At 39.0% G+C, this 27,336-nt stretch overlaps 2 protein-coding genes across 2 annotated transcripts; one reads left to right on the forward strand and one right to left on the reverse strand.

Annotated features, from left to right (window-relative positions):
• Nucleotides 1–5,975: 5,975 nt before the first annotated feature.
• On the reverse strand, nt 5,976–10,384 carry LOC122360424 (beta-2 adrenergic receptor). The gene is made up of 2 exons (XM_043261010.1): nt 8,729–10,384; nt 5,976–8,120 (listed from the first exon to the last, which is right to left on the reverse strand). Exon 2 carries the CDS (start codon nt 8,000–8,002, stop codon nt 6,941–6,943), a length of 1,062 nt encoding a protein of 353 aa, XP_043116945.1. The 5' UTR covers nt 8,003–8,120; nt 8,729–10,384; the 3' UTR covers nt 5,976–6,940.
• Nucleotides 10,385–10,521: 137 nt separating this feature from the next.
• plekhf2 (pleckstrin homology domain containing, family F (with FYVE domain) member 2) lies at nt 10,522–24,025 on the forward strand. The gene is made up of 2 exons (XM_043261013.1): nt 10,522–10,675; nt 21,069–24,025. Exon 2 carries the CDS (start codon nt 21,080–21,082, stop codon nt 21,809–21,811), a length of 732 nt encoding a protein of 243 aa, XP_043116948.1. The 5' UTR covers nt 10,522–10,675; nt 21,069–21,079; the 3' UTR covers nt 21,812–24,025.
• The last annotated feature ends 3,311 nt before the right edge of the window (nt 24,026–27,336 follow it).

Consider the following 27,336-nt stretch of genomic DNA (forward strand, 5'->3'; position numbering starts at 1 on the left):
CCCTTTGTAATAAATTTAATTATTCAACATTTGCAAACAAATTGGCAACAATTTTACATATTTCTAGGCGACGGATGTCTCGCATGCCCTTTCTGATAGGCAAGGTCAACCAATTCTGTTCTCACGCTGCAAGTGTGGCATGTTTTTAGTGGCATAATCGTGAGTTTATGTAGTCATGAAAAATACAGTCCTCCCACTGCCACTAAAGCTCTTATCTGATCGACAAGAAAACAACTCCTGGCTGTTTGTGAACTGCACAGAATATTTTGCTGGGAGCGAGGTCCTCTGTGTTGCTTTGCTCAACTCATTCAGTCGCTTTGTTAAAGGACAGACCATTATATATGTAAGCAGTGTTGTTTTGTTTTTAAATATGTGTATTCCTGGCTAAATATATGAGAGAGCAGCTAAGACCGGCTTCTTTTAAAGGGTAGTTTAAATTAGAGTTTATTACTTTCAGAAATAACACGCACGTGACTATTAAAATTCTCTTATTCATTAGACATCGGGACAGGGACTAGAAAAGCTTTTCAGTTGCTTTTATATAAACATTATTAGACAATATGCACATACAATATTAATCTGATAAAATGTGCGAATGATTAATCCACTGCAATAGGGTTCAAATTATTTGGTAGATGATATAAAGCACGCGCTTTTAAGATAAATTAAGCTCCATATACTGTAAAACACTAAAACATGTACCTGGAGCTCATTAGTCTACTTCTCACAGATAATAAGCACAGTTAAAGCTCATTTTTGTTCCCAAATCTTATCCAGTCAGCTGGGGGTCAGTGATTAAGTTCTGCTTCTTTAAATGGAGATGCTGAAATGAAAGGAGACACATTACAACCAATTATTATGGAAAAACTTGCACTGAGAGGTATGTTAAGGTCACACTAAAGCCTTTTTATTATTAAATGTGAGCCGAGACGTTCTGATCTTGGCGTGTATTTTGAAGGGCTGAAGTTCTACTCTTCTTTATGGCCAACGCTTTATGGCATTATGCACGTTTAGATGTGAAGTATCGCATTTTTATGGAAACCTGTTTTCACTATGCAATAAAAAACTGATATATATTTGCAATTCTGAGAAGTTATTCAATATATAAACTCATAATCAACATATAAACTCATAACAATAAACAACACAGGATTGCAAGATGTAAATACACCATTGTTAGGGGAAAAAAAAAACATTAGATATAAATTGTTATATCTTGCAATTCTGAAACTTTGTACTGTGATATACTCAGCATTGTGAGAAAAACAAGTGTTAATTGTGAGATAAAAAGTCATAATAATCTTTTTATTAGTCTTCCATGGCACGCATTTCCCTCTTTTGTGCACTTTTGTGACATCTTTGTTTTTTATCTTTATTTTTGTGTCTCATTAGTCTAATATCTTTGTTTCCAGAAAGTTTGGGCAGGTTTGCGTTTCACTTGTTTAGGTTGTTCTTTCTGGACAGCGGAGATGTGATGCATTTTGAAAACGGTTTCTAATTGCTGCACTGCACCTTCAAAATGGAACTGACAGCTTTTTTGGCCCTTCACAGTCCTTGCATTCATATTCGAATCTTAAGATTAACTGCCTTGGATGCCAAGGTGAATTGCTTTTCATTTCTTGACCCGGGGCAAATACCATGTCTACCGTTTATGATGTGACAACTACTATTCATCAAATTAGGAGATAATTGGCAACAAATTAAACAACTGTCATTACAAAATACCCATCCATACCTGTTTGGCGCTGACTGCCACTAAGATCTCTCTTTAAACTGTTATCATTTCATTGAGACAGCATTGGATGAAATTCCATTTATCAGTTTAAAAAACCGCCTACAAGTGAACATCAGATTCTTTGGATGAACAGAAATGCATTTCTTTGTCCTCTGATTTAGCTCATTGTTGATCTTCAAAAACAACAGCGGAGTTATAAGCAATTTCGATTATGCGAAGGGTTTTTGGCTCAGCCTTCCTGCTCTGAAAAACCGCACAAACATGAAAAGAACAAATTATAATTAGCATCTCGGTTCTTGTTGGCCGTTGGAATGCTATGGTATTATATAGCGTGATGGACAAAGATCTGATTAGCAATAGCACCAGATCTGCTAGATAAAACCTCTCATCAATACTTTTATCTTTCTAAAGAAGCTCAAGACAGGGAATCGTATGGCAGGTTGCGAGGGCTATCTTAAAAGCGCTTTCCATTACATTAAATTACATTACATTTAGTCATTTAGCAGACGCCTTTATCCAAAGCGACGTACAAATGAGGTAGGCATATAGAAGCAAATTAATATCAGCAAAAGGGCAGTAGTGCATAAGTGCTCTTGAGTGGGGTCTTGTCTTACCTAACGCAGACACAAGGCTTTTTTTTTTTTTTTTAACAAGAAAAGGATAGGAAGGAGCAGGAGAAGAAGAAGAAGAAGAGAGTGCTATCAATGTTGGGTCAAGTGCAAACGAAAAAGATGAGTTTTGAGTTGGTTTTTGAAGACTGCTAGTGACTCTGCTGCCCTAGTGGCAATGGGCAGATCGTTCCACCAGTGAGGAACAGACCAGGTGAAGGTGCGCAAGAGTGATTTTGCACCTTTTTGTGAAGGCACTGCAAGACGCCTTTCGTTTGCAGAGCGTAGGCACCTGGAGGGAACATATGATTCAATTAGTGAGTGTAAGTCACGAGGGAGCGGAGCCTGTGATTGTCCTGTAGGCCAGCATCAGGGATTTGAATTTGATGCGGGCATCTATAGGAAGCCAGTGTAAACTAATGAAGAGGGGTGTGACGTGGGCCCTCCTTGGTTCGTTGAAGACCACCCTAGCCGCTGCATTCTGGACCATCTGAAGAGGTCTGGTTGTAGAGGCTGGGAGGCCAGCAAGGAGGGCGTTGCAGTAATCCAGTCTGCTCAGGACTAGTGCCTGGACGAGGATCTGTGTAGCGTGTTCTGATAAGTATGGTCTGATTTTCCTGATGTTGTACAGCACAAACCTACAAGATCGAGCAGTTTTTGAAATGTGCTCAGTGAAAGTTAGCTGGTCGTCAATGGTCACTCCAAGGTTCCTAGCTGACCTAGACGAGGATACAGTAGCCGAGCCTAGCTGAAAAGATAGTTTGTGCTGTATGTTGGGATTGGCGGAAAAAACGAGGAGCTCTGTTTTTGTGAGGTTTAACTGCAGGTGATGATCCTTCATCCAGACTGAGATGTCGTTTAGGCACGCAGAAATACGTGCAGAAACAGTGGGATCGTCTGGTTGAAAGGAGAGATGGAGTTGAGTGTCGTCAGCATAGCAGTGATATGAGAAGCCATGCTTCGGAATGACAGAACCCAGTGATGTCATGTAGATGGATGCTTTTCATCTGCAAGTTTTAAAAAGAGTCAATGCGTTGTCGTGAGGATGAGTAAACAATGTTAGAATTCAACTCTTTAAAAGGAATAGTTCATTAAGAAATGAAAGAAATGGAAATCTTTCACCAGAGAAATGATAATCGTTTAAAATTCTGACCACTCTCTTTTCCACGTAATGAAAGTGAATAAGAAATTACAAAAGGACAAAAAGAACCGTTAAAGGATGTTCAAATGGATCAAAGCCTCATACAGCCTCAAATCATGTAGCTTTGTGTGCGCTAACGGAAGAATAATGTAAATAAACGTACAATTTTATCTATTTCTTTAAGAATTTAATTTGTGCCTGAAGCGTAAACACACCAAAAAAGATATGCTTTTTTTTCGTTTTTAATTCTTTGAGCATGCAGCACACTAAACCCTGAAATTTCTTTGTGAAAGTAAGATTATGAGCCATTATTACCAGCCTGAATCAGCACTAAATATCATCACTTTGGGTCTTTTATTCTTTCAGACACTATTATCGCGTTAGATCACTGGCATATGAAGTCAGTGAATGCATTTCATCCTTTGCATCTCTGCCATGTATAATGATGGGTATTGTGTCTCTGATCAACTGTTCTGACATTTGGCTGCCATTTCTCGTTTTCGCATGAATTCCACCGAAGTGATATATTTAGGGTAATTTTCTTCAAGCACAGACAGACCTGTAAAAACCGCATACTGATTGCTAAATAGAGCAGTTATGGAATAAAATAACTGCTTAAAATGCTGCTGGATTTGGCCATCGCACACTTTGCAGCGCACAATACATCTATAACTTTTTTCTCCCAGTGTTTACAAAGATTTTAATTTATATTCTTTAATGAACGCAACCGTCACAAATTAAAACCGATACATCATATGTGACTTTCGCATGTTCCATGCAAGCAAACAGCCGCCAGCAAAGGCAAATTAGAGTAATGCGACCTTCCTCCTAGTACGATGTGCCAGTTTTATGGAGGCAATTCCAGGTCATATTTTTTTATGGATGCCAGACACGCATCCTTCATTATGACCTCGTAAACGTCAGTTTAAATTGGCTTGTTTTGCAGGGCATAAACGGACAAACAAGAACACTAGATTAATGAAAGCACTTTGCCCAAACACTTCAAGTAATGTAGCATTTCATCAACTCTCTAGGATAAAATATGGGATGACTAAGATGAAATACAGTGCTACAATACCAGCACTAAATTGAATTTCATTTATATCACAGAACGGTGTATTTTAGGTATTCTGTGATCTCAAAGAGGGTGAACACACACATATGTCCCGTCCTCCTGCACATACACACGTGACTGGAGAGCTCTCCAGAAGGTCTCTCTCCGTTACAACATGTGTAGTGAAAAAAGATGAAACGCATTGTGTTTACCAGAGGCCCTATGAGTAAGGCAGCTGCCATATTTTGTTGTGATAAATAACAATCTTGCTATTGCTCCATTGAAATGACATTGAAATGAAAAAAAAAAAAAAGAAATATTCTAAAGCCAGGCCATCTGCCCTCCTCTCAAGGTCTTATGGGAATTGGACGGCCCCTGGGTTCAAAACTGGACCCTCCAGGCTTGTCACGTCTATGAGGGGACGAATGATTGGAGATTCACCAGACAGTAATCTCTGAAACAAGATTAAAGACGGCTTAGCAAAATTCTGACTTAAGATTAACATGGCTAACATTTGCCTACTCTGCTGGATCTTCAGATGCATTGTGCGTTGCATCACATCTGTGTGAGAGTATTTGAACGAAGAGGGATAAGAGGTTTTGATGGGTAAGTTGTCCATTTGAGCCGTTAAGGCACGTGTAAAGCATTGAGACTGAGTTATTCGATATACTGCTACATTTTGATAAGACATGTATAGTTAGAGGAACCGTCCACCCAAAAAGGAAAATCTCATGCCTTACTTTCTTCTGTGGAACATATTGATATTTTGGGGAATGCTGGTAATCAGACAGTTTTCCCATTTATTTATTTTGTATTTTTGCCCATTTTGAAAACCCATGGTCACTGAAACTTAAAAAAACTTATTGCCAATATCTTTAAAAAGATAAATCAAACACAGTCAGTTTTTTTTTTTTTTTTTTTATTCTTCTGGCCCTTCCAAGCTTGGTAATGCTGGCGGATAGCGGCCATGATTTTGAAGCTTATATATCGTATATAATCGTATATATCCGCAAGTATATATCTGTCATAAAACTAACTTATATGCTTTAAGGGTTTTATCACGTCCTCTGAAGCGGATCAATGAGTTTTTGTAACAAAAATATTTCTAGTTATCCGAATGATGGAGCTTCAAAATCATGGTCACCATCCGCCAGCATTACCAAGCTTGGAAGAGCCAGGATACATTATTTATTAAACTCTGTGTTCGTCTGAAAGAAGAAAGTCACATACATCTAGAATGGCTTGGGGGTGAGTAAAATATGCCATAATTTTCGTTTTTGGGTGAACTATTCCTTTAAGTTTCACAGAAGAAATAAAGTTATGCAGGATTGTAAATCATTGAGAGTGAGTAAATGATGACAGATTTGTAATGTTTGGGTGGTCTATATTCCTTTAATAAGTATAGTCTGTTTAGAATAAGCTGCTTGGCAAATTTAAAAGTTAAACATTTTTAATGGACTGTCATTGTCAGATGTACTTTACAAATCACCAAAAACATGATTAGAATTCGATTCATTAAAACAGACATTTAATGAAGAATATTTTATTGTGTACAGTACAAAAATGTGCAAAAGAATATTGGCCTAAATAAATAATAAACTTTAAACATGGTGTTTTTTGGTTTAATGTCCTGGCCCTTGAATGATAAGAGAAACAAAGCACGCATGTGATATGAATACACTGATGGGAAAATGCTTTTGTTTTTTATGACACAGCCTTCCAACACTAACCTTTATTACATAAGCCAATACACGATTAATCCTATAATAAAGTGTACTTTAATGCTCCCAAGTGTTTACATCAATCCTTGTTCTTGCCCAGTGTATATACACAGATTTTATTCGAACCACAATGTCTCAAAGTATCAGTTCTCCACAATGAAAAAGATACCAAATTAAAATTCTAGAGAAGCTTCCATATATCTACGAACACCCTTTTTTCTTGGGACTACCATGATCGATATATTCAAATGCAAGGTGAAATCCCGTGATATAATGCAATCGTGCACATTTTTGAATAAATCAAAAGAGGTGACCTGAGAATAGTGACATTTAACAGGTGGTTATGAAGGCATTAAATCACGCTGGCATCAATAGGCATCCTGTGGCTTAATGGTTGGAGATCTATAGGATGATAATCAAAACTTTTGATTACAAGGAATGATCCATGTCCTCAATGCGTCTTGAGTAAGCCATTTAGCCTTAAGTTGATCCAGGGGGACTGGAAAAGCTCGCAGGTTAAGTTGGCAGCTGTGTTTCTAGCTGGTCTGGTAGACCTTTGAGCCAATTTAACCAACTTGGTTCATCTAATGTCCAGCTAGAAACCAGATGCTAGCTTAAGGGGTCTGTAATAAATACAGCAAGCACCACCCGAACCGGGCTACCGCTCAATAATATCTTTAACTAGGTTTGCTTGACTACATCCTCGTTGTCTTTCCCGCCATTTGCAGTGTTTTCATACTCAGTCTTTTTAGGCGCAGTGTTCAGTTGAGCGGATGTGAGCAGCTGATACGCGCGACTTCTGAACTTCTGGTCTCTCGCGCCGTATATAATAACATTGCAGCAGCTGTTCGAGGTCAAAATCCAAAAGGCAAAAAACGCAAAATTGCACCATTCGTTTCCCAGCACGTTTCCGACAACAAACACGGCGATGGGAGTGAAAGAAGCGGTGAAAGCCAGCGTCAGGGTGCCTATAGTCTTGGCGGCTTTGATGTCGGAGAAGGTTGGTTTCGTCGAGCTTTGGCTCTCGGTCTCTGCGAGGTGTTTTCTTCTTTTTGAATGCTGTCTGATCGTGGTGAGGGAAATGATATTGATGACAATAGTACCTCCGAGCAGCGTAAAGTCAAAGGCGGGGAAGAGTAAAAGAATGTTCCAAGCCTGGGAAGGGAAGTCTGCGCTTCCGAGCGCGTAATTGCACATGCGGCTGCAAGGATTGTACTCCAGCGCGATTTCGTCGCTGAAAACCAACGGAGATATTGCGAGGAAAAAACTGCCCATCCAGGAAAAGACTATCAGTATGCTTGTTCTCTTTTTAGTTATGACCGATTCCTTGTGCAGCGGCCTCAAAACGGCTATGCTCCTTTCAATGGTCAGGAGGAAAATTGTTGTAATGGAAACTAAAGTGCACCCCGCAAACACGGGTCCGATGAAATTGCACGGGTGGAGAGGTGCGGTTTGGGAATTGCGCGCAGTCCACTCTGGCATTGAATTGTAGATCATGAGAGACACCTCTGCGTAAACGGAGACGGGCACCACAAAAATCCCCACAGCCAGGTCCGCCACGGCCAGCGAGGCTTTTAGATAACCCTGCGGAGTGTGGAAGTGTTTAGTTCCAACGACCACTGCTAACGTGAGGAGGTTCCCGAAGAGTATAGCAAGGATCAGTGATATCATGAAGACCACCATGAGTATCTTATTGGTGGTGGTACAGCAACACACGCTGCAGTTTGCGAGCTCCTCTGGCATCCTTGTTCAGCTGCGCGTAAAATTCCTGTCAGTGGCACAGTGGTATTTCTCCTTTTGGCTCGGAGGCAAGGCACGGCAACCTGCTCATGGTGGTCTGTCCAAATTGAGAAATTCACTCCTGCCAAAAGCAATGATACAACGATGACTATGACGTTGTGAACAATGGTCACACTTTCTCAGGAAAAGGACATTCCACGAAAACGGTGCCTTAATATTTGCACCGAGAGATATCTAGAGACCAATTACAATAACTAGCAACAAATTGCATTTTGGGAAAATAGAGGGAAAAAAACCATTCTGGAACATTTGGATGTTTTTCTGACTGTAGTGCATTTAAATGTAGTTAAAGATCAGATTTACCAAGCCTACCTTTATAACTAGCCGTTATTAAAATAACACAGTTCCATAACGTAACGTTCTCAGCATGTTAAGAGTCCATAGATAAAGCTATCCCACCCGTTCTCGATACATTCTCAAGCATTTGATTTGAATATTTACCTCAGGGTGTGATTAAAATCGCGAATAATCTTACTTTAAAACCGCGTTTTCAAAATGGACAATGGACATTTATCAAAATTACGCAAAACAAAACTCGTAAAATCACACTGGAAAATGTAACAAAACACCATATTACAGTAAAGGGCTACAAGGAAACCATTTATTGCCAATTATTACATGTAGATGCTTGAACAGTACATATAACATGTACAGTCGATGCGGACGTACCTCACAACGAAAATCCATATCTCCAACTTCTCGCTGTCTTCCAGCACATCTGAGAAAATATTACGCACGAGTACGGAATATTCTACTTCTCTCTCTCTCTCTCTCTCTATCTTTTACAGTTTACAAGCAAACCCCTTAACTTTGCACTAGTCTTGCGTTCGGAGAAACGGATAATTGTCCACTACAAGCCCCTGTCTCTGACTGCTCTTTACATTAAGCGCGTGCACGGACTGGACAGCCTTGAGCGCGAGGAGTGATGCCGGTCTGACGCGCGCTGCTGCAGTCACTGGATTTCCCAGCGGCTATTGTTTACTTTTTCCTCAATTACTATGCTGGCGTAATCATTAGAGAAGCTATAAAATGATCAATCGGGAGCAATCAGCCGGTGGCTCCGTTATGCGAGCACCGCAACACGGTCAAAAGCAATTGTGTGTATCACTGACACGCGACTACACGCAAACAAAGTCTGCCAAAATACCCGATGAAAGAAAAAAAAAATCCATTTGTCTTTATCCTTTTTGTGCGTATACAGAGGCACCTGGGGGCAGCAGAGAGTTATACTGATAACATATTCGTCTAACCAGAAAGAAGGACAAAACAATAGAAAATAGCATATTGCATATTTATATGTATATATGTTAAAATAGAATTCATATGTCATTCAGAATTCATATATTATTAATGTTAATTATTAAAATGAATAGCCTAATTGGTATAATAATAATATTAATTAATAATATGAAGTTAAACATATTGCCATCTATTCAGATCAAAGCAGAAATAACCTACAACTTGATTAGAAACAATGAACATGAAAAATGAAAGTCTTTAAAACAAAACAAAGAGCTGTGATGATCTCAGAAGTCAGGCTACCCCATGGTGTCCAAACTGTTGTCAGTGTTGCAATTAATAAAAGCATTGGCAGTTTTAGTGTGTTGCATGGGTATCCTGTTTAGATGACAAGGCTATTCTCTGCAGAAACAAGAAATACAGTTAGCGAGCCTAATGTAGATGTGCTGAATCATCCGTTGGCCACTTTTTTCACACAGCGCAGGAAACATCCTTGGGATTCTTTGGTGCTATGAAAACAGAGAAATGCATGCTGGCACTTTTAGTATTTACTAGAGCGCTCGGCTGAAGTGCCACACAATGCAATATTTGATTCAAAATGTATGCTTTTCAGTTTTTTTTTTTTTAAAGAAAAAGCAAGCAATGTGGCAACAGCAAGATAGAAGGCTTATATTTACGGTATAGGATGCTGTCTTTATATTTTAGTGGATTTCATTAAAATTATGCTGATAATCCGGAGGTCACCGCTTCCTCAGGTTTGATAATGTGATATGTATCCTCTACAAAAAGTAGTTTGGTGGTTTTTTTTGTGAAACTCTGCAGAATTACCAAGTTGACCCACTGGTCGTGCCATGCATAGTCATCACATGGGTCAGTTTAACAGAGAAAGTCAAAGGTCATTTATGTTGACCGCAAACCTAAATCATTGACCTCATAACCCAGTAAAACTAACGTTTATGCCTTCATAATAACTCTAACCCTTTAACTACTCGCTTTAAACCTTATGATAACCACACACACACCAACTCAGGCAGTCATAAAGGCTGTTATAAATCTGCAGTTTATTTCCAAGAATAAAAAAACGCACGTTTCCAGCGAAAAGGAAAAGCGAAAGGCGCTGAGCACCGGTCTACGTTAAATACAAGGATCAGTGTTTATCCAGATTAGTCCCTGCCCCTTCTCCCACACCACCCCGACCCAGAGTCACGCTAGTGACGCTTACATTCCCTGCTCCTGCCCTCAGCCATATTGAAAGTGCAGTTTCCGAGTTTGGCTGCCCGGGAAAGTGGCGAAACAACTTCCATCTGACGCTTTTTTTTTTGAATTCGGAGTTTCGCCCGTCGGAGATTGTGGCGTCGCGTCTACGGCCGTCGATCGGTAAGTGCGCGCGTGCCCGCGTCTAAACTTACCAAGCGCTGGTTTCCATTCGCGCCTGTCAGAGCGAGTTTGCCTTGCAGTTGTTCAGCTGCTACGTGTTCGTCGCGGTTCGCTCGACCGTTTTTTTGTGTGTGTGTGTGTGTGTGCGAAACGTGCTCCGGTCCGGTAAGTTTGAAAGACGTAGGAAGAAGTCAAGGAACTGTTCGTGCGCTGCGGGACAGTCCAGGCGCCTTGTTAGCTTGTAGCATGCTAACGTGAGGAAAAACTTTGTCAACGACGAAAGGTAAAACTAACTTGACAGCAGCTACGAACATGGTTTGCAGTTTAGGCGTGTTTTTCTGATTCCTAGCTCATCTTAGCCAGCCAGTGGCATATTCGGTGCAAACCCTTGTGAAAGTAGCTAGTATTTTAGACCAGTTCTCAGTGCCGTAACAAGAAATCTAAAAAGAGGTTTAAGTTAGAGCTATATGGAAAAGCATCTTAAACCAATCTGGTTTAAACCTTAGCGTTTTTATGTGTCAGAAGTTTTGTTGTTAACGTCCCCTGTGTGACAGCCAGCGCTCGGTGACTCATCGAAACTACTAGTGAACATCACCCAACCCTGTTTCTCGCTACACAGCCTGGTATCAGTCATATACTGATGGGACAATTGAGGAGTATCAGATTTTCTGCCAAATCGCTCGTCAACGAGAACATTTGCAATTAATTTGGATTTAAGGTCGCATAAGTTAGCGAGTTGTGATGGTGTGGAAATACTTGTTCAACGCGCCATGGGGTAATATTATACGCTGCACGCAACTGTGCACGATCGGGAGGAAATTAAATATACACGGATCCAAGCATATTTTAAGTAGAAGCGTGAAACTTTTTAGTAGCCGTTAAACCGTGAGTTAAAGAGGCGGCTCTAGTCTGAAACCTTTGCTTCATAAACACGTTTAACGTATTCAACAAGACATACACATACTATTTGTGAATGTTTTAATTTTAGAGTTTAAGATGAAGTCCTTCAGTTTAAGATCGTCGGTTTCACTTCTGCATTCGTATGGCTGTTGGATTCACACCTGCACTTTTAAAACTGGCACTGGACTTGGGTGTTTGTGTCTGTGTAAGCTGTCATCCATCCGCTGTTTTAATGTTCATACCTTTGGGTTGTACGAAGGTCTTCAAACTAGAGGCTGCCCTCTCTCTCTCTTTCACTCTCTGTACATGCATGCACGTGTTTATGTGTGGCCAACACTAATAAAAAAATATTTTCATCGTTTCAGTGTTTGACAACTGATATGCAGAAGGAGAACCCATTGAAAAATGCTCATTTCTGCTTTTCAGCGCAGAAATAATAATTGGACATTGTGCTACGAGTACGATGCGTTTATTTTAAACGCGTTATTGTTGTAATTATCGTTCATATATTTAAAATTCTGCATATTTATCTTTTTAACACTCGTTTGCTAATGAATGTGGCGGTGTTGGATGCTGTTCTTTAGAGAGAAATGCATTGGTAGACGTGGCGCTGAAGAACCGAATGAGTAGAAATGTCTGAATATCAGTGTTTAAAAAAAAAAAATAATTAAAAAAAGAACTAATCTCTGCCGTTTTTAGATGTGAAAAGTAACCAAAAATAACTATCTTTACCAGCTTTGCGCAATACTTCCACTTTGCTTGATGTTCACATTCAATGCAATTGTTCTCATTTTCTTAGTAAAGTCAAGATAGATGGCCTTTCTTCAAAACAATGCTATAGCATATTATCACTGGACTAGTCAAGATTAGCTCTTTAAAGTTTCGTTTGTTGATTAAAGTTTGAGTTGATTTAGTTTCTGATTAGTTTATCAAAGTAGAGGCTGCTGAAATGGAAGAGATTGTGCTGCCTTCGTCATGTCTGTAATGATGGGTACAGACACATGGACATGCAGTGTTAGCAAAACAGACATCAGGGTCAAACCGAGGGCAATATATCGCACAATATATTCATGAGGTACCTAAAAATTCCCACTTCTTGCTGTGCCATCAAAACAAGCTTAAACAGACACAGAAAGTTTGTGTCATTTAAACCATAGAACACATTCAGCTGTGATGATTAGCAGGAAATTGGCTTATGTCTTTAACGTAATCAAGTACCTGGAAATAGTGATTGACCTCATTCCTGAACACAGCTTATTGAGCACACAGTGCAGGTCTCCAAAACACTCCAGCAAACCTTTTGTGATGCACACAAGGCTGTGAACTTTACCCTTCAGGAGCCTGAACATGTTGTTTGGTCAGAGATAATCTGTGGCTTATTACCAAGGGAGCTTTTTGAGTTGTAACAGTAAGCGTCACATGCTTTATGTTACTTACAGGTTTAAAAGAAGTCAAGACACACACACACACACACACACACACACACACACACACACACACACACATATATTTATTCATATTAAGAAAGGCACAGAAAACAAATAACTAACCATTATAACCATAGTTACTAACCATTGCCTGTTACATTACAGTAGAATTTCATTCACCACATAAACAAAAGTAGATGACTGAGGGTGATTTGCAGATAATCATGGAATATGTGTGATAAGTTTACTTGTAAGCTGTAGTAAAAACAGATCAGGTTAGCATGCAATTACGAAGTTTTCAGTTAAAGGCATTTCATTACTGAATTCAGAGAGCTCATTGTCTAGCTTAGTTTAGTTTAAATAGTGCATGTTCGTAGCGATCAAATCGACAATAATCACTAGAAATGAGGTGTCCCCAACTGAGCAAGCCAGAAGTGACGGCGACAAAACATTTAATTCAGATTAATAGACGTGCGTTTCTGAATACAAGACAAAGTCAGTGATTCCACGTACAGGCTGTTTTCGAGGTTTATTGCTGCTGGATGATGTTTTGACATCGTTAGCATGACAATTTGTTTTTAACCTCTACCGCAGAGAGAAAAATGCTTTTAAATGTATTTTTACTCATATATTTAAAGCCCAAGTTTTCAAATTACGATCTTATCTGGTCTGTTACCTGTGGGTTATTTTCTGCATACTGATGTGACAGGATGCAGGGTTAGATTTTGTGATTTTTATGTCTATGTCTGAACAGGAATCAATTTATCAAATATCTATTTGTGGGCTGAAAAGTTTGAGAGGCTTAAAAATTGTTCACTTTGAAGATCTTGTTTATGTCTCGAGCTGATGGAGAAACCGAAAGATCTGAATGTAGTAATCTTTAACAGTTAAAAATATCCCATGGTGTTGCTGTACTTCCTTAATGTTGACTTACTGGAAGGCACTGTTTCTCCATCTGTTAACATTTAATTTGGTTTATTGGCTGCATTAAGGCCATACATTTACTGTACAAAACTGCTGATTGCAGGTACTTTTGAGAGGTTTGTTGAGTTATCTTTCCCCTGGACGAATTCAGAAGTGCAGTCATGCGAGTTTACAAGTCTTCACCTACTTCTCTTTTACAGTGCTGACTTAAATGCTGGTTTCAAATTAAAAGTCGGCCTATTTGATCATCACAAATGGTGATTAGTATGCCTTACCCTCTTACCTCAAGTACATAATATGAAATGGCTTCAGTTAGGTCTGCACGATTAATTGAAATAAAACATTAATTAAAATTGCGATATGACTGCATTCTTATGAAATATGTGCTGCATGTTTTATAGAGTGAAGAGCAGCATTGTGTTCTTAAATGGAAGTTTAATGTGTAATGTCATGACATTTGACAAATTATGGCTGAATACATCGAGTAAATTCTAAAAATTCTTAATCTTAACTTCAAAAATAAAAGTTTAGCTTTAAGAAATTATGACTTAAATGTTGTACAGGAGTTAAAGGTTTTAATTTAAAGGGGTCATATGATGTGATTTCAATGTTTTTTATTATGTTGCAACAAATGCTTCAATTGTAATGTGCTGTAAATGTTTTACTGATCTGGTGTCATAGCACTGGGACGTAGCATCACGTCATAAGGGGTGTAACATTTCCGCTTGAAGGTATTCAGCCAATCACAGTGCACTCGAATTGCTGGCCACACCTGTTTTTGAACTTTGAATTCATTTCGGAAGGCGGGGCTTAGATGAGAAACAATCATGTACAGTATGTGGAAATAATGTATTTTTACACCACAACTTACAAAAAAAAAACACACAAAATAATGTTCTTTTTAGAAACATTTATGACCCCTTTAAACAGTAAACCTTTGTTGTACTGTTTTAATTTTACAGGTGTACTATGAAATTATAATTTAAAAAAATGTACTTTACAGTGAAATATAACAATTGTTATTATAATTATAATATTATTGTTTTCTAATATTTTTATTTAGCAGTGGAAATAATAAGCACACAAACCAGGAGTATACTGAATCACATTTTAAATCACAATTACCATTTTTATCAGAGAAATTGCAATGAGATTTTTTATCCCCGAAGTGTGCAGCACTAGCTTCAGTAGTCTTTAGAATGTTGCCATGCAAGTCCTGAGTGTGAAATATTATGTCATTTTTGTATGAAGAAAAGCTTCCTTTCCAGAAGTTACTACACAGGTGATGTATGAATTAATTCATAAAATGTGCCTACAGTGTGTCTGGTCTTGTGAACTGCCTCTTATATAGTCATTAAATCATTTAATTTGATAACTGTCTGTACAATAACAAATACTTTTTTTAAAGCTGACAGCAGATATTGTAATTTGAAGTTTTTCCAAATGTAGACACATCATTATTTTTTTTATAAATTATAGTTTAAGGGCTTTTCATTTTTTCAAGGTGTCAGGTTTTGTGCTTCTTGTAGTGGATTTTTTTTAATGCGCCTTGGACTTATCAGACGTATGGTTTCCAAATAGCAGCCCTGCTATAAATTCTAGATTTATGAAGCACATAATATGCTGTTTTTGTTGAGGCTTGGTGACTTTCTTAGGCTCTCACTTTCTCAGATTTATTATTTATACTGTAAGCTTGTCTCTCTATAACCAGTAAAAGCCAAACCAGGTGCGATGCAGTTTTTAAAGTTTCTGTTTGCTGTGCTTAATAGCTCCACTCACCGTGAAATGTGACTGGTTGCTAATTCCAATATGTATATGTTCATATTAAACAAAATCAAAATGAAAAATGTTGTTGTCGTCATGTTGCATCATGCAGCATTTTCACTTTCAGTGTGGACCGTCTGGAAGGTTCCCAGGCAGACCGTGTTTGTTTTTTATAAACGCTTTCACCATACAACTTAGTGCGGCTCGTATGTATGTGGTTTTCAGTGCATCTATATTTATTATGCAATTATGTTTTACAGGATTGTTGAGTTGTTATTAGTATGCTCTAGACGTGCTTGAATAAGAATGGAAACCAAGCACGTCATTAATTAGTTGGTGTAGTCTGAGCCTTCAGTTGTTGTCTTCTCATCTCTGAGCCGTTAGTCTTTAATCTTCTTTCACTGCCTATCCCATCTTATTAACACCTTATGTCACCTTCCTGTCACAAGTTGAGGAGACTTCTTCACTCTTATGATAAATCAAGCTCTTATGTGTCATTTAATTCACAGCACACCAATATGATTTGACACTAAGCTGGGAAAGCAGTTCATTTCTATTAATGACAGTTTGTGCATTGTATTTGCTCCTGCTTTCCTCCGGCAGATGGACTATCAAGTTGCTTGGCTTCTGGAGGGCCAGGTGCTGGCTGTTAGACCTGCAATGTGTTAGCGTTCTGCAGAGAAAGAGGGGTCTGGTCTGCACCTGCTGCTCCTCTCCCACCTGCAGCTGTCTTGGAGATCCCATACAAGTGTCTGAAAGCGCCAAAATGCGCTTTTCTGCTTAGCAGCAGATGTACTGCAAAGCAACATGTTTGTGTTACTTCGATTATTTATTTTTATTTTTTTAAATACAAGATGTTGACCCAACTAACATTATACACATTCCTTTGGTTTCTGCACCTAACATTTTTTAAAAATGTACAAATAGAATGAAAATACCAGTATCTGTACTCGATATGGGAAAGTAACAAAAATTAAAGTGTTGTTATCTGCCGAGTGTTGGAGCATCCCTAATTTTAGTGAATTACAAAATTTAGAATATAAATATAGAAGCACATTATCATTGTGACATTCCCTAAGTTGCCTAATTTCGTCCTAATTTGCCTAATAACATCCCTTGATAAAAGATTCACCTTGGTTCCTTCCTGCTGAACTATGAAAGAGCTTTTGGGGGGTTTGAGAACCCGCGGAAATAGACGCTGTGGCTAATGTTGTAGTGAGTCATGTAGGAGAGAGTCTAATTATGGAGACCGGCACCCATCCATCAGCCTTTATCATGACGCCTGGCAGAATTAGGATGACATCTCTGCATGGCCAGTGTGTCCAGTCCAGGCCTTCCAGGCCTCTTTTCCAGATCAGATTCACTTAGTCATCGCCAGCAGCCCATCTAAGGAAATTCGGTCAGGGACTTAATAGCCGGACCCATAAGCTTCAGCTGAGGAAATTAGTCTTGAGCAATCTAGTGCAGCAGACAAGAAATACGGCTGTTTATCTGTTGTGCTTTGAGGGACTACAGTAATTAATATGCACTTCCAAGCGTGTTTGTTTATTTATATCTGCAACTTTTTTTTTTTTTTTTTTTTTTTTTAATTTCGTAGCAATACAATCAAATTAAGAATTAATATTAAAAGGGTTTCTCCACAGCAAAATTACAATTTTGTCATTAATTACTTATACCAATGCCTCCTAGTTTTCACATAAAATATCTTAATTTGTTTTTCAAAGATGAAGCTTTTATATTTTTGGAACAGGGGGAAGTGATTAATGACAAATGTTTCATTTTGGGGTGGAGTACCTTTTAATAAGACAGCTTGTCACCTTCTAGCTGACATGCCTTTACAACCTTTGTATGTTTTTGTCTATTAAACCAGATGTTATGTAGAGTGTTGGATATCAAGGAAAAATCATGCTTGCTTAGAGTCTCAAACATCTGGTATATCATTCATCTAAAGATTTCACAGTGGAATGTTCCCTTTTTGTAAGTGGTATGCATTATCTTTTGCTGCGTTTCTGATCCTCCCATTCCTGATTTGTCATTATTTCTTTGAATTGAGATGGACAATTTATCTGCTTTATCTCTCATAAATGCCTGAAAGAAATGAGCTCGGTTGCTTAATGTGTCATTACTAAGAGTTGCTCATCACTGACCTTTTTGTCACTCGGCAACACTAGAGCGAACCTTTTACAAGGCAGCTATTTAGGCGCTTTGTGCTTCTCGGTTTTAAACCAGAGGCTGTATTAGGGAAATCTCTGAAAAGAGATGGTGTTTGGAGCACAACATGACACATTTAGTCCTAGCAGTGCATTCCTTTTCTCTGTGGAACACAAAAGAAGATTTCTTTTTTTCATGTTCATACCAAGTCGGTCCAATGTTGTTTGAAGTGCATGGGCTAAAATATTTTCTTTTGTGTTCCTTTGCAGAATACACTCATACAGGTTTGGAACAACATGGGGATAAGTAAACAGCTATCCCTTTTAAAAAAACGTTGAAAGTGAGGTTTTAGTGTTTTGTCCACAATATTAAAATTTTGCTATGATTCTGGTGCATTTTTGTTTGGAGTAATGGAAAAACTGCTGCCATGTTGTATTGACATTATGGATGATTCTGTCTAGACTTTGTATTTGTCTGTTGCATTGCAGTTCATACTGTCTTCAGATAAGTTGATTTGTTGTTAATACAAGCAGAAATATGCAAAGCACAAAGCGCCTCTGGTTTTCACTGTGTAACTTAAAATGCTTGAAAATGCAACATGTTTAGCAATTCTGAACATGTAGTATTGCCCACAGCATGTGTGGAATACCCTTGCTTTAGTTTTCTTTTTTTTTTTTTTTTTTATAAGAAGGAGGAAGTGAGTCAGGAAAGTGCTGCTGTGTAGGAGGCTGTGGTGTCCTTTCACTGAGTTTCAGATACACAGAGCTTCTCTACTGCCCATTGTGTTACTTAAAAATGATTGCCGAGCTCCTTTGAGTGCATGAGTGTACATGGGGAAAGAGTGTAAAATTGGTCACCTTTTTGTCTTTTCCTTTTTGCTTTGCTATCATTAACCCTACATTCTGCTGCTGCTTCACAGACGCCAACAGTTCAGTTACCTGCGGGTGTTGAAAATAAAAGCACAAATGTTTAATGCTACATTAGCTGTTGTAGTCAGCTGTGCAAAAATTTATCTTATTTACAGCACTTTTCAGATTCGTCAGGTCTTGTTCTGTTATTTGGATGTCCCGCCAAAAGCAATGCACTTTAAGACACTTTTGTGTTGTTAATAGTCTTATGAAAGTGTTTTGAGACCCATGCATTTTTTTTAAATTACACTTCTTTTTGGCACTTGGTGAGATATTGTCTGATATTGTCATTCATTCATTCATTCATTACACGCACACATCCTTTCTTCAAATTTTTTGTTCTAAACCGCATGACTTCCTTGATCCTGAAAATCATAAAATACGTCTGCAGTATTTAGTAGAATTGTTTTATTAATTTTTGCTTCATTTTTGTTTAGCTTACGCATTAAAATCCGACGTTGATTTGACCCCTTTGTGTATGTATGCACACAAAAACTTTTGTGTAGCATCTTTTGAAAAAAGAAGTCCTACAGGTTTGGATAAGACACACCTTTGATGTATGAGTGAATTATCCGCAGTTTATCACTGGTAGTAACTAGTTGGGTGAAGATTAGCTGTGTGGTGAAGTTTCCTGCTCAGGGGGTGGTGCGATTGGAGGAGATTGCATTAGATATATATGTGGTTTGTGTGAAAAGTTGTGAAGTTGTACACAGGCAAGCTTGCTTTTTTTAACTTTGAGGTCAATGTGTAGGATGTATTAAATGTCACGGCATTCCTCTCTTGGTGAAGGGGCTCGTTTGGCGTGTCTTGTCATCAATTATAATATGATAGTCATACAAGAGGCAGAACCGGGGTTTACTTTATCCATGGCATCATGGAAATACACCCAGTTTTGTTTCTTGTCTCTTAATCTTCAAGTGACTTATGAGTTCACCAAGCTTCACGTTATACCCAAGCGCCTACAGATTGCAGATTTTTTTTTTTCTAACACACTTGAAAACGCAGCTGGCTTGACACTGAGATCAGGTTTGGTCATGGTTTGATCATTTCTAATTTACGAAGAGGAAACGGGTTGATGCCAAAAACGTAAAAAGTAGCTTTTGCATTAGACTAAACCACTGCGTAACCTTTATGATCTGCTCTGCCAACTGAAGCAGCCTGCTAAGCTCCAGATTATGTCATTTGTTTACATCGAAAGGCAAGTGAATAAACAATGGTGACACTACAGTATTAAGGGATTTTAGCACCTGCTTATTAAATGAATCAGTGGCATTATTAGATGTTTGTCATTTGCTGTCACACGTTGCTTATTTATTACTAGTGCAGTTCATTTCTTAGACCTGAACAGATGAGACTGAAGAGGCGGGTAGACAGGATGTAATGTGAGAATGATCAGATCCTGTTATCCTGTCTTTAAAACCTGATGTAGCTCTATTTCTATCCAGTCCTGTGAAAAGATACTCTGTGATAATGCGCTGCAGTTATTGTTAGCACTGCTATTTATTTTGACGATTTGTCTGTGATAAACTGGAAAAAATACTTTTGTGTTTATAATTTTATCGTGAAAGCATGTCGTCGTACATCTTGACTCATGCTCTCTGTCAAACAATCTGCAGATTGAAGGCAATTCCAAAAAAAGAAAAATACCACAATGATGTATATTGTTCTGAAGGAGAACTCATTTTTTTCCCTTTGAACAGACTTGTCTTTCTGGTGATGTGTGAGACATCATATTTTTAGTAATCCTGTATTAGTCACTCAATTACAAAAATATTCTCACAATACTATCTTTACCAGATACAAGGTCAGTAACATGAAGCAAAAATATAAACTGCCTTATTTTTATATAAATTTAATAATGATATCGGTAGTTAATCATTTACATGCTTTCATAACACTTATATTCTAATAAAATGTTCTTCTAATGTAATAGTCTTTCAAAGCATTTGGCAACCTGACTGTGAAAATATGCTCATAATTTTCTTGGAGGCATATGGAAAATTCTAGAAAGCAAAGCAAGCATTTTCACTAGCAGTGAATGACTTCCTCTTTGTGTGTATTAAACAAAAGCATTTTTATATTTATATATAGATTTATATATCGGCCTGTTTAGCTTTTACTACAAAATATAACATATATTACAAATACTAGATACTGAGAACTATTTAAAGGCCACCGAGAATTGCTAAAGATTTGATAAGCGTTCCTTCCTCAAGTCTGTGTGGTCTCGTTTCTTTATGTGTTCTGATACTGTCTGAGCCATGATATTCGGTTTCTGTTCCTGCTCCAATCATATATTTTTTTTCTTCTCTTTCTTAGGCGTTTGAAAGATGGTAGACCGCTTGGCGAACAGTGAGGCCAACTCTAAGCGCATCGGAGTCGTGGAAGCATGCTTTGGCACCGCAGGTCAACCGCTGGCCATCCCAGGTCGAGTGCTGATCGGAGAGGGCGTTCTGACAAAGTTATGTCGCAAAAGACCCAAAGCCCGGCAGTTCTTCCTCTTCAACGACATCCTGGTGTACGGCAACATCGTCATCCAGAAGAAGAAGTACAATAAGCAGCACATCATCCCTCTGGAGAGCGTCACCATAGACACGGTAGAAGACGAGGGCGACCTGCGCAACGGCTGGCTCATTAAAACGCCTACCAAATCCTTCGCCGTCTACGCCGCCACGGCAACGGAGAAGTCCGAGTGGATGAGCCACATCAGCAAGTGCGTCTCGGATCTGCTGGAAAAAAGCGGGAAATCTCCCACCGGCGAGCACGCGGCCGTCTGGGTGCCCGACTCGGAGGCGACAGTGTGCATGCGCTGCCAGAAGATGAAATTCACCCCGGTCAACCGCCGCCACCACTGCCGGAAATGCGGCTTTGTCGTGTGCGGCCCGTGTTCAGAGAAGAAGTTCCTGCTTCCCAGTCAGTCATCCAAACCGGTGCGGGTGTGCGAGTTCTGTTACAAGCAGCTCTCCACGGGCGGCACCCTCCCGTCCCGCTCAGACTCCTACAGCCGCTCGGAGCTCAACAATATCTCAGACGACGACGACGACGACGACAGCAGTGACTGAGGCTTACTCTTAGGAATATTGACAATCTACAGATCATATCCCATTATTTTAGTCTAATTTTCATTCAGGGTTCGCAGAGATTCCTGTGGCAATAACACTTTCCCAAAACGATAAAAGCCCCCTGTGCATATGAACATAAGGTTTGATGGGAACCGTTCCTGCGTATTAATGAACACTACTTGTCGGCTCGCTCTGCTTTCACATTGAAGTCACTCTCGTAGTCCATTTTAAACTCTTTCATATAAATGCATTTCTTGGCAATGGTGCTCTTTCATCTTCTTTCTCCCCCTTCATTGCTTTTAGCCACCGCATTCTTACTGAGAGATGCTGCTATTGGCTGAAGGAAGAGTATGTTGTGTAATGTGATTGCGGGCTGTTCCTAGGCATACGCTCCCTCAGGTGAAACCGTGTAGTGCATTATAACTAGGTTTTAAACAAGGAACCGCATTGAATGCTCTGAACAGCTAACCACTAACAAACCGAGTAAGTGTGCATCGAACAGGTGAAGGTCTTCTGTTTTTCACTTTGCTCAGTTCTAGTAATTGCAAACGACAAATCAGAAAGACGCTACAAAGTGTATATAATGCGTGTATATAACGCTGGGGTGTAGTAAGTCGTAGAAAATTCGTCTGACAAGGTCGTCGCTGCCTTAGTGCCTTCTTATTTGTCCTCAGGATCCTCGAAACTATTTATGACTTGGGCTGATTTCTTCACTTTGAGACACCTGCCTTCGTTTGATGGCACATCACGTGACTTGTTTTGTTCAGAGGTGCACAGGTACCCCCGTTTTTTATTCGTATGACTGTAGCTATGATTAAAACTAGACTGACAGTTTCAGTTGTGGACAGTCCAGTCCGAATAGCTTTTGGACATTCCCACGAATCGAGTATTTTGTGACATCTTGCATCTGTAGCCCACATGCCCTAAACTATGTTGGCATGTCTCTCCAGCCCTGATTTCAGCTCTATACATACAGCCACATTAGCATGCAGCCCACAGGAATCACATGACACCAAGGCAAAGGATGTGCTATACATTGCCCCCTCTCTCTTTGGGGTCTTTGTGTTCGAGAAGTCACATGTTGGCCCTTAACAGTCGATCCTACACGTTTTGAACGGGAATCGAAAGCATTATGAGGAAGCTACCGCCTGTGACACAGCCACCTTTTGTTTTTTTTTTTTAGTTTGTCTTTTATGGCTGTTCAACACAAGAAAAACTGCACTAACAGCTTTCCAAAGTGTTGTGTTGTTTTAAGAAATGACTCTGGACACTTTAGAGAGATACAGTAGTATATTTCATCAGCGATCTTCCAGGTTTACAGTGGTTTTTACTTCTACACAAGTTGGCAGGTGGGAGAATCATGAGAACTGTGTCTCAGTACCGAATACTTGATCACCTGTGAAGACGGCATATTTAGTTTGTCAGAATAACAAAACTGACGTTGAAAAGGGATATCTAATGAACCTAACTCAGCCTGCTCAGACCGTCTAGTTTATATGCAATGACAGATACACTTAAGTCAAAAGTTTTTTTTTTTTTTTTTTTTACACATTTATGTGAGACTTATTTGAGATTTAGAAATAGGTTTTTGGAATATAACGTTAGATTCCAGGATAGTTATGGTTGGCTTTATATTTGATTTAATGAATTGTTTTAATTGTTCCAAATCTAACCTGAGATCATTTGTTTTAATTTTACTTGTGTTGTAATATTCTGAGATGATTTTGGTTTTGCATGTTGTAAACTTGTGTACAGTGTTTTTTTTTTTTTTTATATTTTCTTAGTTGGGCTTGCTGCTTTTTGTTTTTTCTTCATAGCGTTTCCGTGTGGTTCATGTGTGCGTTTCCTGAACACCTCTGGATCAGCTACCAGCACTTTACTCTCTCTGCAAACCACAAGAGAGGGGTGGGGCCTGGTTGGGGAGGGGCTTGGGAAGAATGTGGGCGGGGACTACACGTCTTTAATATGACCTGCAAACACAACAGAATAGATCTGAGTAGAGGATAAACAGGATTGGCATTCGTTTTCTTTTGTAATTTCTTGAACATTGTAATTTATGATTCCCTTGTTTTTGGATGGATTTTGGGGATTTTCTGTTTCTCGTACATTTTTTAGTTCTCATGTAAAACTCTGAAAGGGCTGAAAACTGAATGTAATCCATCATATCATCATTATTAGATACTAATTTTGAGAAAAATATATGCATTGCTTAAACTCCTGTGTCTTGTCTTCTGTAATAATTGCCAAACACAAGTACCGACGGCTCAGAATATGCAACAGAGAGGATTAATGTCACTAGAAGCAGGACCCAGAAACGAACTGAACGCTCAGACACCACCAGGCTAGCTTGTCATTGTGATGGATAATCTGTCTGCTACAGTTCAGTTTATTTGTGTCAGCCATTATATGGTAATCCATGCCACGTGCCGTAGTATGGTAAGGGGATTGCTCTGTCACTGGGGTTAATGTGCCATTTAAATTCTTTATTTGACATGATTCCTTAGCTTGTTTGATTAGAATTTGTTCTATGTTGGTCACAGAGGTCTCTAAAATCTTGATCTATATTTAGAATAACCAGCTTTAAGGAGTCATCTAAGGAGACTTTTATGGTGTTAATAACACACTCTTGGAACTAACCACTGAAGCCAGGAATGCAAAATCACATCTTCTGTGATGCTGATAGACAAGCGTGGAAATAAATGACTTGTTTAAGCTATTCGTTCATGCTGTGGTATGACATGACTGTCAATAATATTCAGGCATTTGCCACTCAGTTCCTTCATCTAACTGACATTCTGGATTTTTAATAGGCCTTAGAGTTGTGGTGCACTTAATCCTTGAAACGTTGTGAGATTTGTGGGAAATTTTAAATTACCCCGACCACCAGAGTGTAAAGAATATTTGGGCGTGTCTATATTTCTAAAAGGTTTCACTGCGGATCATTTTGCTGGTTAATAACATGTCTGGACCGTTCAATTCTCAGAGGGCCCTCGTCTGCAGATGTCGAACCCTTCTGCTCTTGCGCATGTGGATTATGCTGCTGATATAAGCGATTAAATATCACGTGCACGTCACGATGCGAGAAAAATCTCCATGATACAGTTGTCAGTCTGGGTGTATCTAGGGTTAACAAGTTCAAGCAGGACATTTTACATGCTAATATGACCTTTAAACGTTGGGAAAGCAAAATCAATGGCTAAGCGCAGACCTGCACACATTATAATTGACTAACGAACCGTAATTTTTGGTGCTAATACACAAGTAAAATGTAACTTAATCACATTTAAGACTAAACAAGATATGCTTAGCTTAGTTAGGCTCTGCTGGTGTTGAACATATTTTAAAAAATCATTTAGATTATTAAGGTTATCACGACTGTGGGGAATGTTGTGTCTGTATTCGGCTGTCACATGGTCTTCTCATAAATCATTTGCCCTTTGCCTTTCAGTCACGGTGATTAAAAATGTCTTTCCATTGTGCAGAGAGAAAGCAAACAAGGAATTGACAAGTGCTTAGTTTTTGTGAACGGAAGATATCAATGTGTTCAAAGTAAAGTACATTTAACTTGCTCTTTCAACTGTAATATTCCCTTTTTTGAGTGTAGCTTAAAGAATAATTTGCCGTAAAATGAAAATTCTGTCATTTGTAGAACAGAACTCGGGTAGCCTAAACGTTTTGGTTTCCAACGTGCATCAAATGATCATCTTTTATGTTCCACTGAAGAAAGTAAGTCATAAAGATTTGAAATGACATGTGGAAATGACAAAAACTGCTTTTTTTGGGTGGAATGTACCTCTACCCTGTTGAAAAAAAATGGCAAATGGTGGCTGAACATTAACGTTATGGGTTTGAGTTGCTAACTAGCTTGAGTTGGATGAAGCTGTCATAAAATCATCATATGCTGGTCCCATCTTAAACCGGTTTAAACCAGCACCCATGCCTCAAAAACTACCTGACCAGCATATGCTGGGGTTTTAGCGTAGTTCACATAAAATGTAATATTATTTTATTCTTCGCTCTCCCATAAAATGTCTTTCTTCCGCATCAAATGACGTTTCCACGTATAACTTTCTTGTATGGTTTTCTTACATCGAATACAAAAGATGTTTTGAGGTCGAGGGCCAGATTTTTTTTTTTGTTTCAAAAGGAATTAACAAAAGTAGCTTCTGCTGCACACAGAAAGGGGTTCATGTGACTACACTGATATGGCAGGCTATGTTCCAAATGTGAATAGACGGAAATATAATAAGTTTTTGTGTTTTCAGAATTGTTTGGTGTTCTGACGTCATGGATACAGAAGGAGTTGCACGGACTGCTCATGATACTTTTTTGTCTTGTGGGGAGGCTTAAGGACACCTGGTTTCAATACATGTTGGTTAAAGGACGACCACGTATTTAAAAGTCTACGTTTTTGTTCCGTGGAGGAAAGTGATACAAATCTGAATTAGCAGGAAGGATGAGCAAACCCATGACATAACCGGTGAACCGCCTCTATAAAGACTGGAGGCCTGGAGGAAGACGTGGATATGCAATTCAAGCAGCTTACAAACTTGGTTATTGCAAACTCGTGCAGTGTATAATGATATTCAAAGTCGAAGTTCGAAGCCAAATTGAATTTAGTCCTTGAGCTGAAAAATCCAAATAGAACGTTTTTGATACGCCCGCGTAACTTATCGAGCATCAGTTATTAAGTTTGACTGAATGCGCTTCCGGTATCAGATGAATTTCAATGAGTTTGAGTTCAGCGGTAGTTGTGGGTGGGAGGACTGAAACTCGTACGGAGTGGCTGAGATTCCTGACCACGCGGACAGCTGAAGCGCGCCCCCTGCTGCCCTTTTTGTGCTAAGGTCAACTACTGCACTGAAAATATCATATAGATATAGTAAAACGCGTATTATCATAATTTCTGCTTGTCCAAAAGTTATAGTAACAGGCTATGCCACATAAATATTGGTCATGGATATGGAATATGTTTCCAAATTAGGGTTTCTACTTCATAAACATCATGGTTTCCTAGAGCCTTTCCTGAACAGTTCTTGAAATAACTATATTTTTCTTGTGTAGTGACCGTTAATAACCTAAAACTTTTTTTTCCACTATACATAAACGTTTGCGCGGAATCACAGACGCCTTTAAGAACCTTTATTTCTGACCGTGTTGTTGTGATGGAGATATTAGGCTTTTTCACCAGAAAGCTCTTTTATTTCACCGTAGCTAGTATTTTTTTTTCTTGCTCGCTGAATGCGTTACTTGGTTGTAACTGCACAATTTGGGCGATGCAGGTGCACTTTAAAGCGACATCAGTCCTTATGGGAGGAGCGGAGGCCTGTGCTTTAAACTATAATGGTACGAATGAAAGCACCCACACTTTGCAGGAGATGAAGCTTTCGTCTGTGTGTTCTTGTTTGAAAATGCTGGACGTGCTCTTGAACTTTCGCGTCTGATAGCATAATGCATGAGAGTAGGAGGAAGATTCCCCCTATTATGCAATAGCCTGCTCCATGACCGCACGATTCAGAACTGTC

Source organism: Puntigrus tetrazona, chromosome 16 (assembly GCF_018831695.1).
Source record: "Puntigrus tetrazona isolate hp1 chromosome 16, ASM1883169v1, whole genome shotgun sequence".
NCBI lineage: Eukaryota > Metazoa > Chordata > Actinopteri > Cypriniformes > Cyprinidae > Puntigrus > Puntigrus tetrazona.